This window comes from Emydura macquarii, unplaced genomic scaffold, assembly GCF_026122565.2.
Source record: "Emydura macquarii macquarii isolate MOO-44397 ecotype Brisbane River unplaced genomic scaffold, CSIRO-AGI_Emac_v2 contig_3328, whole genome shotgun sequence".
NCBI classification, from domain to species: domain Eukaryota; kingdom Metazoa; phylum Chordata; order Testudines; family Chelidae; genus Emydura; species Emydura macquarii.
This window is the reverse complement of record NW_027133465.1, coordinates 4720885-4740776: the sequence shown is the minus strand read 5'-3', so window position 1 is coordinate 4740776 and position 19892 is coordinate 4720885. Positions and strand designations below refer to the sequence as shown.

General features: G+C 43.5%; 1 protein-coding gene across 1 annotated transcript in view; it reads left to right on the top strand.

The window, feature by feature from the left end:
• The window catches only part of UVRAG (UV radiation resistance associated), a 155497-nt gene extending 148994 nt beyond the window's left edge, over positions 1 to 6503 (top strand). The window contains exon 15 of the mRNA XM_067533189.1: positions 4611 to 6503. Within this exon, the coding sequence (XP_067389290.1) occupies positions 4611 to 5313 (703 nt within the window). The 3' untranslated portion in view covers positions 5314 to 6503. The remainder of the gene's footprint in view (positions 1 to 4610) is intronic.
• Positions 6504 to 19892: the final 13389 nt, after the last annotated feature.

Sequence of the window (19892 nt, the reverse complement as noted above, 5' to 3'; positions counted from 1 at the left end):
AGCTGCTGTTTGTTAAACTGTTTGCCCCAGTCTCCACTCTCCCCATCATTTTATGAATACAGATCATTGCTGAAGATTGATCCTTCTCCTACCACCCTCTTTGATAAACATCATGGTCCTAGAACAGCAGTACACTTAGCCCTTTTTTCATTTGTTCTGCTGTCTCCAGACAGGATGAATGCCCTGCAGCAAAATGATCACGTTGATTTCCTGCTTAGAGTAATTTAATATCAATAAACTATTCTAAATGTAAGACCTATTTTATTTACACTGTTTTTTGTGTGGTGTACATTAGCAATTGCCAAGTAACTTAGTAATTCTTTCCGTAACCCCTGTCCCAACTTTCCAGCTCTGATCTGTTACCTCTTCCTGTCATATCTGAAGTTAGACCTGCTCCTCCAATCACATTCATATGGGTAGATTCCCATTGGCTTCAATGAAGTGGTTTAAGATTCTGCCTTAATTATCTGATTGCAGGATCAGGGCCTTAAATTGTAAGTTCTTGGAAAGGAGGGACTATGTCACCTTATGTACTGTAGTACCTTCGACAATGTTTGAGCATCGTAAAAGTGTTCCAACTCAATGTTTTTCCTGTTTACTGTTCAAGAAATATGGCCAGACATGATTTTCCTGTAGGCCTGGAAAAGCTAGAGCAGCCAAATTCTAAAGAATTGAGAAGTCACTTTGTAATCATGAGAAATTAATTTTGCATTGCTGCTGCATTAGACTGTTAGGATCGTTTAGTTTGCATCTCTATCTGTACAGTTGACCTACTTGAAAGGAAAGGGAGTTCCTTGTTTTTGTCTCTGAACAACACCTTTTTTATTCCATTACCCTGTGATGTGTCATTTTAAAAGTCTTGTTAGAAATTAATTCCACAGTTTAAAAAATAACAAACCCAAAAACCTTTCTCTGGTTTTACTAAATTTGTTTCTAACCCTTTAGCCACTAAATGTCTGCAATATAGTTAATGTGGCGTGTCTGTTTATGCAGCTGCCATCATTGTGTCCTAACACAAACACATTTTCTAAAATATATGCCCTATCTTGCAGAGTTTTCCTTCTGCTGTAAGAGGCATGCCTTATTTTGTTTGAATATTTTGGCTTAGTTCCACAAGTGCTGGTCTAGCTCTTTTTTGTCTGAAGCAGTGTTCTCCTCCCCCCCGCAACTCCCCTCCCCTTTGGACAGTGTGGTTCTCCTGGGGTCCCAACGAGCAGGAAGCGATTCTCGTTTGACTGTTGACCCCTGACATTGTTATAGAACCCAAGGAGAATGGTTTCATCTTTGAATTTTACAGAAGAAATTAATGTTGGAATCAATTCTTGGAGCGGTCTACCTTTTTGGTGGGGTGGGGGAATAAGATTTGTGCTTGAGGTTGAAAGAGGATTAATGCTGGTCTGCATGTGGACATTTTTCCCTCCTCTGGCACAGTTTTTAAAACATTACAATTTAAAAGAGATTGTGTATATATTTAGTGATAGAGAAGGCAAATTTATCAAATAGTTCCAGACATGAAAAGCCCATGACCTACTTATGATTTTACACAGTGGTCACTCTGTCTTCATCCAGACTCCACAAAATAATTTTGGAACATCGTTCCTGGTAGGTTTTTTTTTGCTCCTTTATGAAGTGAGATCATAAGCTAGCTACGGTTTGTTCTGTAAGTCACATTCCATACTCTTGAGCTGTGTAAATAATAATGGTGCACATATACTTGTTCCTGCCCCGACACTTTTGAAGGTTGGAACCAATGGGTTTCTTTCTGGAGTTTGAACTGCTAGATTGAGTGACAAATCACTGCCTTCTATGGCTCTTCTCCCCACCCCACTGAGTGAGTTCCTTCGACAGACTGGTTTCTGCATTTTTTTGTCAGTTCAGCTTCTTACTCTGCTCAAGAGAGATGTCTTAGGCTCCTCATAGGGCAACCCGATGACAAAGTGCCACCAATATAGCAGTATCCAAATTCCTGCAGCACTAGGCAAATGGTGCTGCAGTTGTGAAGCTCCTTCTCAGTCACCACCTAGACTGTCAGGAGAAAGCCAGGCTCTGTCTCCCTCTTCCTCCCAACAGGCAGATGTGCCTCTTCCAGCAAGGCCCATGGCAGTGGCAGCAGACTAGGAAAGTCCGTTCCTCTTTGCTCTGCATTTCAGGTAGGGCATTGACTTGTCTGTCTAGCCCCTCACTGGGCAGCCCACATTCAGAGTTAAAGCTCCCCCCCATTCAGTCAGGTCAAGTGGTGCATGCTGCCAGATCATTGGGCAAAGTATGCAACTTATTAAGAAAGGTTCATTCACCACATGCATGAAGGAAAAAATTTGTTCTACCGTGTAATTATCCAGTATATCTAAAAACAGGCAAAAGACCGTATTTGTGTCTCATTTAGCAATTTGTAAGCAGTCATTTTATACTAAAAAGTATCTGCCGTTTCTTAAGTGATCAGACAGAGCCTTGCAATTAAACCATGAATGAGCAGTCAGATGTGACGGTCTTTTATAGCCATTTATTTATGAGATGAGAATATTACTTCACATAAACAACTTCAGAATGACATGCCTCTTTCTTCAGCTCCAAACAATGTGCCAAGGAATGCCTTAAGAAATGTGGTCTGGCCTTGAGTCTTCATAAACCCTCAGGGCTCAGAGTAAATCTCTAAGATATGTAACTTAGCCATAAAACATGTTCTAGCTTAATGCAGAGAAAAATGCCTTATATTAAAACTATTTCCATTTTTTTTTTAAATAGATGGCGTAAAACTGCCTGAAAACACAGCAGTCTGTTTCTTACCTCTCTGTTCCTTTGTTTCTCATATCAAGGCTCACATCTCACAGGGAAGGCTTCCCAAACCCAGGGGAAATGAAGTAAAGGAGACTGACTGGGATTTGAGGAACTAATATCAAATACTTAGTACTGAGCATTTGATGGTTGTGTACTGAATCAGAAGCTGAAAGGAGTGAGGAAAAAAGGTGGAGCAGGCTACCCCATGTACACTTGACTAAAATATATGGCCTGATTGCAGTCTCTTCACCACACCGTTTGTGTAAAAAGGGTTGAACTTTTATGAAGGTTCTGTGTGCAGATTGATAACACAGAGGGCTGTTCAGTGGTTGATGTTTTAACAAGTGACTAATCATTGGAGTTCAACAGGTTAGTAGAAGTTACCTGTGATCCTCTATAACACCATCCCCTGCTGTGCTTAAACCCTCTAGAACACGTACTACTCTGTAACCTGTTTAGAACATCTATTAATCATGTATTAACCCTTCGTAAACAGTTTATAAATGGAAACTTGATGAAAAGTGTGTGATCAAAAAAGCTTACAATGAGGGAGGCCTGAAGCAGCACTGAGGTCCAGAGGATAAGGCACTGGCTTGGGAATTAGGAAACCTGGGTGGTGTTCCCAGCTCTGTCACTGACTCTCTTTATGGCCTCAGGCAAGAAATTTCTCTCTCCAGGCCACATTTTCCTCAACTATTAAGTTGGATTCTTATTTTTCTTTGTAAAGCAATTTGAGTTCCACAAGTGAAAAGTGCTGTGTACTCTCCACAGTGGGAATAAAGTGCTTCAGCCCCTGAATGGAAAGGGGGGTATTGTTCACACTTGGCTGTGTTTGGAGGCCACATGTGCCAACAACAATTGAATGTTAAGGGATTGAGTTCAGAGGATTGATAATGGCTGTAATTGAATTGGTTACCTGGAAGTGAAATGTGTTTTCTACTAAAGCTCTTGATATATAATCAGACAATTTACCATCTAATGGCTCCTTGGCAACAAATACGAGCTGAGTCATTGACTTCAGTTTCCTCATGGGCAATGTTCCCATCGCTGACTGCCACCATATTTGCTTATTGCTCTCATAAATTTGTCTGAAGGCTGTGTTGCTGGTGTTCATTTAATGTAAAAAATATATAAAGATAACTGAAGAACTTGAAGTGTTTTAGAAAGCACTTTTCAAAAACTTACTGTAGAGTAACATGGAAACTGATTTTTAATCCCTAGCATGGCTCACCACTACTCATTTTTGTCTTTGCTGGATCAGAGAAGTTTTGCTAGCAAAAAAAACCCAACATCAACACTACATAAATAGTTCTGGTGACTGTAGTTTCTCTGTAGTGTTTACAAGCCCTTATGTTACTAGCACAAGTTAATTTTATAACAGTCAAGACCCTGTGCAGTACCTCCTGACGTCTCAGAATAGGCCATGCTTTTGGGAGTGTCTACTGGAAATAGTGCTCTCAAATATGGCAACTGCTTATTGGAGGACTTAATGATGAGAATGAAAACTTTACCTTAAGTTAAGGTAATTGTATGAATCAATGTAATATGATAGTTTCTTGGTTGATTGACCTTTAGACAGTGGGAGTTTTCTACGTACACTCCAGCTGAACTTATAGTTTTGTAACTTAGGATGGCTTCTACAGTGTATACAGCATTAATACATTTTGGGTATCAGCATTGTAGGACCAAACTTGATGATCTTGCTCTAGGAGTCCTCAATAATAGGTTGTCCAGGTTCAGTATTAATTAGTTTGTCATAAGCCGATACTGTTCTGGCTATAAACTTTTGTACTGTGATCACACATTGATGACTGTCATTTTTACCTTTTTTATAGTGATCGGCATCATATTTCTAGTGCAATTCCAGTTCCAAAGAGACAAAGTTCTACCTTCGGAGGCTTGGATGTTGGCTTATCTACCGGGCCTCCTTCTCCAGATAAAGGACATCGGAAACGGGCTAGCTCAGAGAATGAAAGACTACAGTACAAAACCCCCCCTCCTAGTTATAACTCTGCTTTAGCACAGCCTGTTGCCATTGCAGCCCCTGTAGAAGAATTGGATAAAGCATCTGGATCGCTAACCTCGTCCTTAGATACCTCCATGGACTCTTCAAAAGAAACCAACAAAAAAGGAGAGGATTTGTGTGACAGTTTAAATGCAGAAAATGGGAGTCTGAACAATGCCCAAGACCAGCAGGAGTCTTTCCTGGGACATAATAGTGCAATAAATGGAACATTTCTGTCTAGTGAACACACTGGCAGCACAAGCAGCGAGCAGGCATGCGAGTTCCATCATTCCCTCCGCCCTGATCTCTGTTGCACTGTCGAGCAAGCAGAGGAAATAATTGGGATGGAAGCGACAGGATTCAGCACAGGAGATCAGTTAGAAGCCTTTAACTGCATCCCGGTGGATCATGCTGTGGCAGTGGAATGTGACGATCAAGTTCTAGGGGAGTTTGAGGAGTTCTCCCGAAGGATCTATGCACTGAACGAAAACATGTCCAGCTTTCGCAGGCCGCGCAAAAGTTCGGACAAGTAATCTTGAACAAGGATTTGGTAGTGGATTGTACCAAGGTGATGGCAGCAATCTGAAATGAAGATAAAGTTGCACTTATACTCCTTTGTGTTAATTATGGAAAAATGATTAAAGTTCTTCCTTCGGTGTTGGAAAATGAACTTTTGTACCTGAGTGATAACACAGGATCAAGGTATATTCAAAGTCCAGGTAAACTTTGACTCTGCTTCCAGTCCTCTCTTTGTCTGGTATTTATAAGCTGTTTTTCAGCTACCAGAGTCCATTCTAAATACTTTTCTGGAAAGAGATATTAATGCCAATCAGGCCATTCATTGTATGAATCTTTGTCTGCTTGCATTATTATTTAGTTATTTTATTTTCATCTTTTGAGGAAAAAAGTTAATTTAAAAATATATCTATGGTATGACCAGCAGACCTTATATTTTTACCTTCTCCAATATACAATTTCTCTTGAGCAATGTAGTCAGTGTTACAGAAATACCATGAATTTGCTACTTAATCAGCTGAGATTTGCGATCCTTAGAGTTCTAAGATTGCACTGATGGGTTTTCTGTTCTGTAAAGCCTGGTGTAAACTTACTAGAGAAATGTGCATCTTTTAATAAGCCTCTAAATGAGAGCCCCCCATAGTTTATTTCCCCACGTAAATGATACCCACACAACATCCTTCCCCTCCCACACTCACTGCTACTACCAGTAGGCAGAGTTTCCAGGTGGAGACCTTGAGGGCTAGATAACTATTCTTCAATTGTCATCTGTTAATCTAACCAATGAAAATTGCCCACACCCCTGGTTTAGGATTAAAATATAGTTACTAGGCCAGAGGCAAAAGCCTAAAAAATGCATTATATTTGCAAGTTCCACCTGTCGTCTTTAGTATGAGGTGTCTTGCTTTCAGACATCAAGGTGCTGTGATGGATTTCATGGACACACTCAAGTAATCCAGACTATGTGCAATTGGTATGTTTGCACTGTTATGCAGTTTGATTGTAGATGGGTAGTTTACCACTGACACGTGTTTACAGCTGCACTAATGGAAAAACAGATTTTGCAGCCTGCTTGTGATTCCTGGTATTTGTTTGAGTTTGGATTTCATTGCTCTTGCTTTCTATATTGTATACCCAAGAATTTGGGCTCAGTTGTGAGCTCTCAAATATAAAAATATATAGCAGAATAAAAATGTAATTTACTTCATCATGCCTGATTTGTCTTTCGACTCTAACCTTTCTCTTGAACCAGTAAACTAATCAGTTACTTTCTAACTTCACTCTAAAGTTAGCCTAAATTAATTTAAACTCCTGGATACGTGTAATCTAAACATTGTAGGTTAACAAACCAACACATTGAGTGAGAGATACAGTATACACAGAGTTCCACTGTCTAGTAGCTGCATTTTTTGTGTAACACCTTAATGATTATATTGAAATCCTATTTATATTTTCATTAACAGTTTTGAAAGTTTGTGTTTATAACTGCATTAGCCGACCTAGCCTTTCTACAGTATTTAATCTTTTTCGGGATAATGCAAGAAACCATTTAAAAATAACAGGCATTCAGAAATTAAGGCCACGATATTAAGCACGTGCCCAACATTTAGCACAAACGTATTCCCAAGCCATGTGGGACTGCTCCCATGCCTAAAGTTGGGCACATGCTTAAGTATCTTGTGGAATTGGGACCCATCTGCCCTAGAAGACAGTCAGTGCTTTAGTTCTAACCTCATAGAAAAATTCCTTTGCATTCTAAATTAATTGTCCATATTGCCATAGGGTAATTAACAGCTGTTTTAAAGCATTATTACTCTGTGTGGGGAGAACTTAAAAAATATTTTTTTACTAAACCCTATGGACTGGATAATGAGAGCCAAACTGGAATGCCTGAAGCATGTACAGAATTCTCATTGAATTCTTTCTCTCAAAATTCACATTGAAGTCTCTACATTATACTCTCATTGAAGTAGTATAATGTAGCCTGTGTTGTAGTGTCTCTAAATCTACCCAAAGAAGAGTTGTAAAATCAGGTCCCTTACACAGACACCAGTTCACTCAAAGCAATTGGACAATGTACGAAATGGGGTCCATGGAACATCAATGTGACTTTAAACGCTTTTTGCATTTGTTTCAAATTGACTTGATTAGGTTCCACACAACCAAACAAAGCCCAATGGTTGGCTTCCCATATGCTGTGTTGCTCTTTAACCTACTGTTTATGGAGTTGATAAAAATTCTTCTAATGAAACACTATTGACCCCTGTAATTAGAATGCTTATATCACAGTACTGCTATTCTTGATTCTGCATGCCTGTCGCACAAGTTTGCTTTACACACTTTCTTCAATAATGAATCATTTCAGCACACCCACAACTTAAATTGCCACTAAGTTTCTTCACAGTGTTTTATAACATTCTACCTAAAACAGTGTCTTGGGGCTAATCAAAGCATTGACAAATTTATTTTTGCCATTATAAGGCAAAAATATTGCACAAGCCACCACCTCATGGCTTTTTTACAGTCTGCCTTGTAAATTACTGAATTAAAAAAGAAAAGAAAGCTTAGGGTGGGGGAAAGGAGGTAAACCGTAAATTGGGATGATATATCACTACCACACAGTTAAAAGTCTGCAAGTGTTTTCAAGTGAAAATCTTTCATTGCATTTTCTTCCCCCACTAGAAATTCCTAAGATTTCTCAGAATATTAGTTTTGGAAGATTGTGTCCAGCTATATTTTTATAGCAAGCATAAGAGTGTTGGCTTATCCTCGCCTGGCAAGGTATTTTAAATAACTAAAACAAAATAAAATATCCCATAATAAATGGCATGTTAAAATTCTGTTAGTAACTGCAAGAAATCTCGGCATCTGTATTTATAAAATAAAATTGGTTAGTATTTATCTGAAGAGTTAAGTGTGTGGTTTCTTTACTAGATGACTTTTAATCTGCACATTGCTTCAAATTGCATGTCAGTGTAACATTTGAATCCAATGTTCTCTCTCAATAAAACTTCTTGGCTTTCAGTTCATCAGCCCCAAGTAATTTGAATATAAATAATATTCTGAAAGCAAGTTTAGTTTAAGAAAACATCTTATTGTCTCATTTGATCTGAATTTAATTTCACATGAGATGGCACTGCATCACTTTTTCACACACCTCCCGAAGAGATGGTACACAGCTGGAATAACAGAACCACATCGCATTGTGCTGCTCAGAGGCAGCTGGGTCTGCAGAGCTTTGTGGGCTGTGGAAATGTCATGTTCATTCATAAGGGAGGTTTTGCTAGTCTTCCACCACCTTCTGTGATCCACGCTAATACGCAACATATGTCTGTCAAAAGAGCTTACCTTCCACTCAAACGAGACCACCACTGCAACCCCTAAAAGGGAGTGACCGTGACACAGGGCATGTGGGTGGGAGGCAGTGTAATATGAAGAACCGAAGGGACCCCCAAGCTTCAACAGTGATACAGAAGACGTTTCCTCCCTTGTCCAGGCAGAAGGTAAAATGCCAAGACTCCAGGCAAGGGTGGGCTTGAGGGAATGTGAAGTGAGAGAGAAATGACTTCTGAATCAGAAACCTAGTAATGTACAGCCCTAAACCTCAAGCAGAACTGGGGTGGTGAGATTCCAGGGGGTTACAATTCAATAGCATTCTTCACTAACTGTCCCAAAGTGTTGTGTAACATTGCTGTGCACAGTTAAACAGCTACAGCACTTAGGTAAAGAAGTGAATTATCTATGCTATGTATGACAAATATAGTTTGTATTGTATTCTAGTAGGTTGGGGGCCTAATGATCATGGTCAAGTGACTTGCCGGTGGTCACAGATCAGGCCAATGGCAGACCTGGGAATATCTCTCATTCTAATCTGTAAAATACATAAAGTAACTTCCTTTGACCATGTAAACTATAAACTCTTCTCGGCAGGTACTCATATTTTACTATATGCTTATATCGTGCCTAGCACAATGGGGAACTGATCTTAGCAGGGCCCTCTAGGTCATTGTGAGCACATCAGACCCATGCTTCGCCGGCTCCCAGTCGACTTCACATGGTAATTTAAGTCCTAGGTCCTAATTTTCAAAGCGTTTAACGGCTCAAGTTCCAACTACATTAAACTCAATTTTGATCTATGAACTATCTCACCAGTCGTGTTCCTCTGAGGCAAGACATGTCACAAGGCACTTGAGAGTTGGGGACAAAACATTTTTGATTGAGTATGGCACAAGCATCCCAAGGAGACTAGGCAAATCCAGAGACCAACTATCCGTAGGAAACTCAGCATGACTTTTTTTCTATGGCGGAAAACCTTTTTCAAAGAGGAATGACACTCAACATGGACACCTTCTACCTAAACTCTACCTCCTTCATTTATTTAAACCCCTGAAATAAGCAAATAAACCAAACAACAAAAAATTCTCCAAACAGTTTCTAAAGGGGGGAAAAAAGAGAGAGAGAGAGTCAGACTCCATGAACGCCTCTTGAAACTTGATCTATTTTACTCTGAAAGTATGGTGATAGCTGCCTGTATAAAACCCCACAATAGTGAGGCGCACTTTCATATTACTAATTTAGTTCTGGTGAAATAAGATTGGAAAGCACTGTGTGACTGGGAGAAGATTTCGGATTCTCCTGGTACCTAGAGGACTGTGTATATAGTAAATAATGTCAAATCTTGTTTTATAAAACCAACTTTAGAGAATATTTAATTAGACATCTTCCTCCACTTGTAAATAACTGGTCTTTGGATGTGATATGTCAACCTACATATTGTGGGTGAAATTTATCCTCATGTACGCTGTGGACTAAAACAGTAATATTAGGGATGAATTTGCCTGTTAATTTTCAGTCCAATTTTCTTTTTGTCGTGATTCTAAGTATGTTTTCTAAACATTTGACTGACCATTTCTAGTAATATTATATTCAAAAAGTCACTTTAATTGGCTATTTTTGCTTGACTGACAAGTATTGAATAAGAATACTTATCCAGTCTGAGTTAAGTCTCATAACTTAACGGGTAAAACATTTCCTTCCCTTTACACAGCCCTCTTTTGCTTTCTAAAGCAAATTAAAATCCAGCACAAACAAAACTAATTTCTAGTAGCCTGGCTTGCAGAAGGCATCAGAAATAAGTTCAGTCAACCTTGATTCAGTTTCTGATGAAGGAGAGCAAGGATCTATCACCCTCCTGGACTGACACAGGTTTCCATAAGTGCACAAAGCAGACATTTTCCACGCTTCCAAGAAGGAAATGTTCTCACAAGATTTAATCTAGTGTCTTAGTGAAGGGGAATATTTAACATAACCATTTCAGGGTATGTCTACATTGCCGAGTGAAATCCACTTAAAGTCGACTTTTACCTGTCGATTTTAGAAGTCGCTGCAGCGTGTACACACCACGCTGTTTGCGCAGGTCTCCTGTGTCCATACTCACCACGCTTATTTACACTTTCAAAGCAGTGCACTGTGGGTTGCTATCCTACAGTGCAACTAGCCGCGGTGGCTGTTGGGACGAGTTTCATCATCCCATGATGCAATGCTGCTTTCCCATCCCTTCTTCCCCCCCAAACAAACAGGAAACGGATTTTCGTGCTGTTTTTTTACGCTGCGCGCTCGCCATTGCTGTGGAGACCTGGAGCCAGCTCAACTCTGCACTATATTGTGAGCATCACAAATACATCACGGCTTATCCTTGAGTATTTTCAAAGTAGAGCAAGAAGCCGAAGCACAGGCAACAGCGATGCCACCGAGGCTGCCCTGCTACAAGCCATCGAGCAGAACACTTCCCGATTGCTGCAGGCTGTAACACATTATCTGCAGTTCGTGGAGCACCGATTCTGGTCCCAGGAAACAAGCACAGACGGGTGGGACCGCATCGTTATGCAGGTGTGGGATGATGACCAGTGGCTGCAAAACTTTTGTATGCGAAAGGCAACTTTCCTAGAACTGTGCTTGGAGCTGGCCCCATCCCTGAAGCACTTGAATACTCGCTTGAGACAAGCTCTGACGGTGGAGAAGAGAGTCGCCATCGCTCTGTGGAAGCTGGCAACCCCTGACTGTTACCGCTCAGCTGGGAATCAATTACGAGTCGGTAAATCTACAGTGGGCGTTGCCGTGATTCAAGTGTGCAGGGCCATCAATAGATTTCTGCTACGAAGGAGAGTGACTTTGGGAAATGTGCAGGACATAGTAGATGGGTTTGCCTCAAAGGGGTTCCCAAACTGCGGGGGGGCCATTGATGGGACACGCATCCCTATCTTAACACCTGCCCACCTAGCAACCGAGTACAGAAACCACAAGGGGTACTTTTCCATGGTCCTGCAGGGCCTTGTGGATCACAGGGGTCATTTCACCAACATCTGTGTGGGGTGGTCTGGGAAGGTGCATGACGCGTGCGTATTTCGGAATTCGGGGCTGTTCTCTAACATGCAGGCGAGCACTTCCTTCCCTGACCAAAAAATTCACATCAGGGGTGTGGAAATGCCAATGGTGATCTTGGGGGATCCTGCTTACCCCTTGCTCCCTTGGCTAATGAAGCCGTACACCGGGCACCTTGACAGCGACAAGGAGTGTTTTAATAACAGGTTAAGCACTTGCGCAGAATAGTTGTTGAATGTGCCTTTGACCGTTTAAAGGGCAGATGGAGGAGACTCCTCACTAGGCTGGACATGAGTGAAAAGAACCTCCCGTCAGTGATATCTGCGTGCTGTGTTCTTCATAATGTGTGTGAAGCGACGGGGGAGAGGTTCCCCCAGGCTTGGGCTGTGGAGGCAGAAAGACTGGCCGCCAATTATGAGCAGCCAGATGCCAGCAATACGCTGAGAGCTAACCGCTGAGCGCTTTGCATTAGGGAAGCTTTGAAAACCAGGTTCTGCAATGAGATGCAGGACTGATTTCTGTTCCTGGCTGTTGTTTGCCTTTGCTCAACATCTGCCCCCTCCCCACAATCGATATCTGTACCCTCCAAATCCCTCCCGAACAAGATATGATTTAATAAAGAAACATGTTGAAATGATGCAAACTTTTATTTATGAACATTCAAGTCGTGGGGGGCAGAGGGGAAGTGTTCGTTCACAGTCTCAGGGGGTAGCGTGGTTTCTTGCTGGCCAGCTGTCAGCGGGGCCGCCGCTGCTCTCTGCTCGTCTCCACCGGGGTGGAGTGCATCATGTACTGCAGCCTGGCCAGTCTCCTCCGAGACCTCTTGCGGTGGAGGAGGGGCAGGGCAGCAAAGCCATAGGCAGAGGATTGTTAGGGAGAGGCTGCAGCGGAACTCTGTCCGGCCTCCGCTCCTCCTGAAGCTCCACAAGCCGCCGGAGCATGTCTGCCTGGTCGTGCATGATTCGCAGCATCTCCTGCGTGGTATTGCGGTCATGCTCCTGCATTTCTCTGTGACTCTCCCTGTCCATGTCGATATTCTGGGACAAGGTCAGCCGCCACGCTCTGAGCTCTGTCTCTGCGGCCGCGGAGGCGTTCATGAGCTCGCCAAACATGTCTCTTGGTTTGTTTTTTTTTACCTCTTTCTAATCTGCGATCGTCTTTCTGCAGCATTTCTAGAGGGCTGGGCCAAGGCTGAGGTGTCTACAGAAGGAAAAGAAATGCACAAGGTTGCCATTGTTAGCAGACCTAAGAAAATGATACTACTGCAACAATGTAGACAATACTCCCCATGCAGTGCACAAGGCAAACCCAGCCCCTCACTCCATTCCTAACGTCCCAGCAGGGTCAGCTCGCTGTGCACTTACAGAGATGGGAAGCCAAGGGGATCTGCAGACAGCACGGGGGAAGGGAGGAGCTGTAATATAGTCTCTGCTTAAACCAAATAAAAATAATCAAAGTGATTTGGTAGGACACTGCAATGCGGAATACAGAGGTACAGGACATCTGCTGTACAGCTCCAGAATTTTAAACACGCAGCGTCTTCCCTAGGTGACCATGAGTGATATCAGTCTCCTGAGGGTAACGCACGAGGAAAGGGAAGATTTGCTGCATGCAGCGGGGTACCAGCCTGGCCCTTATGCCGCTCTGCTGTGTTCCGCCATGATGCCGGCTCCCTTGACTGCAGTGTGGCGTGGCAAAGTATCCTACCGGGCAGGGAAGAACAAGGCTGCCCTCCCCCGAAACCTTGTGCAAAGGATAACAGATTACCCACATGAAAGTTTCCTTGAGATATCAACTGATGATTCTCGGAGCTTATCTCTGCACATAAATAATCTGTTCCGGGGGTAACCCTCCCAGTAAAGTCCGATAAACACCTGAAATCCCCTTCCTGCCGCCCCCCTCATCCCCCACCCCATTTAAAAGGACAGAACTGCTAAGAAGGAAAAAACCTCACCAGATGTGCCTTCCCCGGGGTCATTATTGCTGTCCTGTGTGCTGCTGGACTGCTCTGGGGTCAGGAATAGGTCCTGACTTTCTGGGAGAACGGACACCGCGCTCTCCTGCACCCTGTTCTCCTCAGCCTCCTCCTCCTCGTCCACGGAGTCCTCGTCATTGTCCATGGACTGTGATCTAGTGGAGGTATCGATGCTGCCGGGCGGCACCATGGTGGGGTCGCCGCCGAGAATTGCATGCAGCTCCTCATAGAAGCGGCATGTTTTGGGCAAGGAGCCAGAACGGCTGTTACCTTCCTTGGCTTCCTGATATGACTGCCACAGCTCCTTGATCTTCACGCGGCACTGCTGCACGTCCCTGTTGTGTCCCTTCTGCAGCATGCCCTGGGATATCTTCCCCTAAATGTCCAAATTCCTTTTGCTGGCTCTGAGCTGAGCCAGAACGGACTCCTCGCCCCACAGCCCGATGAGATCTAAGACCTCTGGTCGACGCCATGCTGGAGCGCGTTTGGGCCATGCAGTAGCCATGAGGAGTCCAGCGACAGAGCTCTCTCCACGCTGGCTGCACAGGAAATGAAAATTCAAATTTTCCCAGGGCTTGAGGGGAGGGGCCATTTCCACATAGTGTGACCACGGTACAGCCCAGCGCAAATGTCCAGAGCGGTCACAACGGGGCATTGTGGGATACCTCCTGGAGGCCATTAACGTCGAGTTAAGTGAAGTTCTGTCTACACTGACGCTAAATCGAAGCAATAACTTCGTATTAGGCGCTACGAGGTGGTTTTATGAAGTCGACTTTTGCCTCGACTTAACTGCAGTGCCAGTGTAGACGCAGGTGTTCGGAAATCGACGTCAGTGACTTTATGTCAACCTCTGTCGCCAGTGTAGACCAGGCCTGAGTGTTCTCATTAGCCTGGGAAGCTGAGCAGCTAAACTCCTGGGGGGAAGGTGTTTTGTGAGGAGCTGATAGCTGTAGCAGCAGATTTTGAGCTGGCACTGAACAGCTATTGATTACCGACTGGCATTGAAACAACTTCAGGCTGTTTTTTGGTTAGTTTCTTTGGCTGCGGTGGCAGTAAATAGAACGCTTGCTCGGACTATAGGTTTTAGCCTCTTGGCAACGGCACTCGGGTTTCATCACACAGCCATCTGCCAGCAGTGGGACTTGTGCTGGCTCTGGGCACCAAAAGGATTGTGCAATTATAGTAGCTAGCCATTACGTTCCTATAAAGTATCTGTCCGAAGGGATTTTTGCTTTTGTTTTTTTTTTTTCTTCTGCTGTTAAGTGTGGCATTGACTCTGCCAGTAATACCTTTTCCCTGCGCGCAGTGAAAGCAATAATAATATCTGTCAATAATAGTCACTCAGGCAGTAAAACCTTTCAATGATGTCACCTGAAAGGAAAGCAAAATCCATAACTGTTTAAGTCAGCGTTTTCAGTTCTCTTGCATGGTGTTTTTTTAAGTATCTATTAAAAGCAACTACAGATCAAATTACCTGGTCAAATCTGAATGTCAAAGTGAAATTATGTGTAAACCATAAATTATTATAACCCATTTTTCTAGGCTCGTTTCTCAAATACCATGGCACTTGAAGCTGGGATGAACAGACCTCTACAAATGTAGAATTCAAGGCAGAGAGAGAATGTCTATCTGAAAATCCTATATCGAATAACAAACCAGTTCAGGTTCTGAAGCAATCTGGCTAACTTGATACATGTTGGAAAGGAGCAGTGTTCAATAGGGATGGCTGACAATAACTAACCCTATCATCACCATGGAGGACATGTTGACTTGCATGTGGGAACATATCCTGATGGTTAAACAGAATGTGAGGTCTTCAGAAACATAAACACTGTCAAAAAACCGCTGCACCTGATTTCTAATTTCATAGGAAGCCAATGTTCTTTGAGTGATGGTCCCTGTATGAGAGTACGTATGTGCACCATGTGCCTGAGTCTGGAAATTTTTAGCAAGCAGTATCCATTGATCCACAGTGCATAGCAGAACTCCTTATGCTCCTAGGGCATAAAGGGAAATGTGGACCAACGTCTCTCCAGTTCCTTCTTACTACTACTACATGGTTGAGTTGGAATCCTGTGTCCATTTGATCTTTCTCTTCTGTAAACCTGTGCATGCTCTTTGTAAATAATTTAATAGCTTAGTATTTTAGTGTTTTTATGGTTAGCACAGTTTAACTACTCCCTATCCTCCACAGAGGCACCATGCCAAAAGTTCCAGGGTTCAAGAACTCTGCCTTGCCCCAGTTCCTTCTCTGTCCGTGGTGGCAACCAGTACTGCCTCTGTTGCCTTGGGGAGGTTCATATCGCCACCAAGTGCAGTGTCTGCCACTCCTTCCTTCCCTGAACTTGTGAGGGCTGAGAGCTCAGTCTGCAGAAGCAACAGATGGAGAAGGCTGTGAGACCCCATTCAGATTCAGGATGGGGAGAACTCCCACCCCTGTACATTGGCCTCTGGACTGTGAGCAGTGCACCTCCAAGTTTGAGCTCTGAAGTCTAAGAAACTGTCTCATGAGAGCAGGAAATCTGAACATAGTCATAAGGACAGATCTCTGCCCAGATCTGCCTCTAAGAGGAAGGTTCCCTTCCTGGCTCAGTTAAAGTCAGGTGAGTTCTCTCACAGTCCTAAGGAAGTAAGCCTGCATAAACCTTCTATCCAAGAAGGAAAGGAGCGAAAGAAGAAGGATCTGATGATACCGGCTCTGTCTCCATCCTTCAAACCTAGGGAGCAGTATCCAAATTTCCATCAGGGAGTTCAACGCTGGGATCCCATCTGATGGCGCTGACATTCTTTGTGTGGGATTCACCCAAACACTAGCCTTTGGATGACTCAGATTCACCAATACCCTCCTCAGGAGCTCCCCAAACACCAGGGAGGACTGAAACCTTTACCTTGACAGAGGATATCTTTGCTTTGTTCTATCCCCATCACCCCTGCTGTCAGGTCAGGCTCTTCCTAGAGACATCCCTACACCCAAGGAGACCACCTTGAGGGGAAGAATATCCCCCTCCCCCCCCCATTACGTCTACATCTAACATCCTTCCACCAGTTCCATTGATGCCATCAATAGAACAGGAGCCTATAATTTAGTCAAGTGACTCTGATGCTCGTGAAAACAGGTCCAAGGGAAACAGGTCCGGTCAGAGACCAAAGAAGGTATTGGAACAGCCTAACTCCTTCCGAATACAGCCATGCAGGGAATAACAGGTACCAAATGCCCCAGGGTCACCCACTTCTGGTGCATCACTACTGGTCATATTGGGACCCATGGGATCCATACAGCACATGCCTGGGATCCGTGTGGGAATCACACCAACTCAGCTGATACCAACCAGCTTCATCAGAATTTGCAGAGGGAAGAGATCAAGATGGTTCTGACTGGTATGTTGTCCCACTCACATCAGGTTGTTGCGTCATCATCCTCCTGTCCACCTGATGATCACAAACAGTACTAGGACTTGTTGCAGAGCATAGCAGGTGAGCTGTAGATACCTCAAAGAGGTCCAAGACACACAACAGGGCCTTTTCGACACCCTCCGGCCCTCTGGCCTTTGAGAGGCCCTTCCAATTAACCAAGCCATCATGGAACCCCTGCCTCTTGTGCCCTACACCAAAGAGAATGTAGAAACAGTATTTCATACAACCTAAGGAAGCAGAATTTTTATTCACCCATCTGGCACCCAATTTCTTAGTGGTCTGAGCAGCTACCGAAAGGTTCAGGGCACAGTACTCTAAGACTACCCCAATTGACAAGGTGGTTAAATGACTCGATCTCTTGGGTAGGAAAGTCTTATCATCATCTAGTCTCCTACTCTCCAATTCAGAGTCTCTAGCTACCAGACATTGTTAGCAAAATATGATTTCCTTATTATGCCAAATTTAAGATTTTAAAGATAGATTTCCCCAAGAGGACAGGGGTCAGTTTGAAGCCCTCATTGATGAAGGCAGGCTAGTGGCCAAAGCATCACTTCAAGTGGCAGTTGACACAACTGGTGCTACCTCCAAAGCCATTGCTTCAGCTGTAACCAGAAGACATGCATTGTATTTGCAATTTTCAGGGTTCCCCAGGGAAGTCCAGAATGCCATTGAGAGCCATCTCTTTGAGACTAATCTTTTTAATGCGAAGACGGATGAGTCTTCGCACACTCTAAAAGATTCTAGAACAACCTTATGCTCCCTGAGCATTTACTTCCCTGCCCCAAAGAGAAAACATCATAAGCAACCCTTTAGGTCCAGATCACCTCCTCAGGTGTTCTGTCATCACCTCCACTCATTTGAACCTGCATAAAAGAAGTGTAAGACTCAAGGACCCAGACATTCAGCTTCTTCTACCTCTACAATGATCACCCAGCCCCACCCACCATCCAAGGGGTTCTTTTGATGGCATGGTCGAGGACTGCATACTGACACTTATGCCATCTCTTATTACTCCCCCATATTTGGTGGCCACCTTACCCATTTTGCTCTCAACTGGACATCAATAACTACAGACAAATGAGTGTATTAGACATCATCCACCATGGCTATCCAATTGAGTTTCTCACCTCCACACCACAAACCCCCTTTCTGGTCCCTTTTCAGGGACCACGCATGAGGAGATTTTGCATCAAAAGGTAAATTCTTTTCTCCAGAAAGGGGACACAGAACAGGTACCCCCTTAACATCAGGAAAGGAAGGAGTTCTACTCCCTATATTTCTTGGACTCTGAGAAATCCAATGGAGGATGCTGACTGAACGTATTCATCCAAAAATTAAAATTCCGCATGCTTACATTGACATCCATAATCCCCTCTCAGAAAGAGGGCACTTGATTCACGGCCTTTGACATGAAAGACCCTTATTTTCATATAGATATTCACCCACCCCACAGAAAGTTCCTCAGATTCTTCATTGGACAGGACCACTTCCAATTCAGAATGCTTCCATTCAGACTAGCTACATCACTCAGTCTTTTCAATAGCGGCAGCTTGGATCAGACAAAATGGTTGCACCGTCTTGCCATTTCTCGGCAACTGGCTTCTGATGGTCACATCCAACACAGATGTCCAGTTGGCAACAACATTCCTACTCAGTCTTCTATCTTCCCTGGGTATCTGTGTCAACCACAGAAAGTCTGCTCTGACCCTATGGGCTTCATATACTTCAGAGGAGCAACTGTGGAGTTGACTACAGTGAGAGCTTATCTCCCCACTGAGAGATTCCATGTCATCTTAATCTTATAATTAATCTTAATCTAATTTTATAAAACAGGTCATCCTCAAATCTTGGACCAGAGTCAGGACTTGCTTTTCTCTTCTTGACCACATGACTTTATGCACCCCTGTTACTCCATTTGCCAGGCTCCATCTCCACTGCCCACAGACCTGACTTTATGTTCTTTTTTGGTGAATAAATGAACTGATCAATTCCAAAATATCAATTCCAGCCAATGTTGTGGCATTTCTCACCTGGTGGACAAAGCTGGAGAAAGTTTGGGTGGGAGCGCCTTTCCTGACCTCTACACCCAAGTTGACTATAGTCATCGACACCTCCCTATTAGTTTGAGGAGCTCATCTGAACAATCATACCACATAGGGCACCATGACCCATCTGGAGGCCAGCATGCACATCAATTTAATGGAATTAAAGGTGGTCCATTGGTCCTGAAACGCATTCCTCCCACTCATCCAAACCCAACATATCCATGTAGTTGTCATATTGTCTGACATTGTCTTCATAAGAAAGCAGGGGGGCAACAAGAGCCCTCTCCCTGTGTGTAGAGACGGCTGGACTGTGGAATTGGTGTATCAGGTATACTGCTGAGAGTGTGAGGTGATACCTACTAGGGGCACAGAACTCCTAGCAGACAGTCTCAGCTCGCATTTTGTAACAGACCACAAGCAGGAGATTCACGATTTTGTTATCAATAACATCTCCAACTAATGGGGAACACCATCCTGGGATCTCTTTGCCTTACAAGAGAACAGAAAACTCCCCCTGTACTGCTACAGAGCAGTGCTGGGCTAGGGCTCAGAGGGCTATGCTCTTCTCTTAACCTGGACAAACATCTCAGGTATGTCTACCCTCCCATCCCACTGATATCACAAGTCCTGCACAAGATTCATCATGACAGAGTTTGGGTCTTTCTCATCAGCCCCACTGGCTGAGGCAGTTCTGGTTCTCACACCTCCTGAAAATGTCAACCCATCTGCCTATCAACATTTAAGACAGAAGAATCCCATGCACTGCTGCAGATTGGGGACT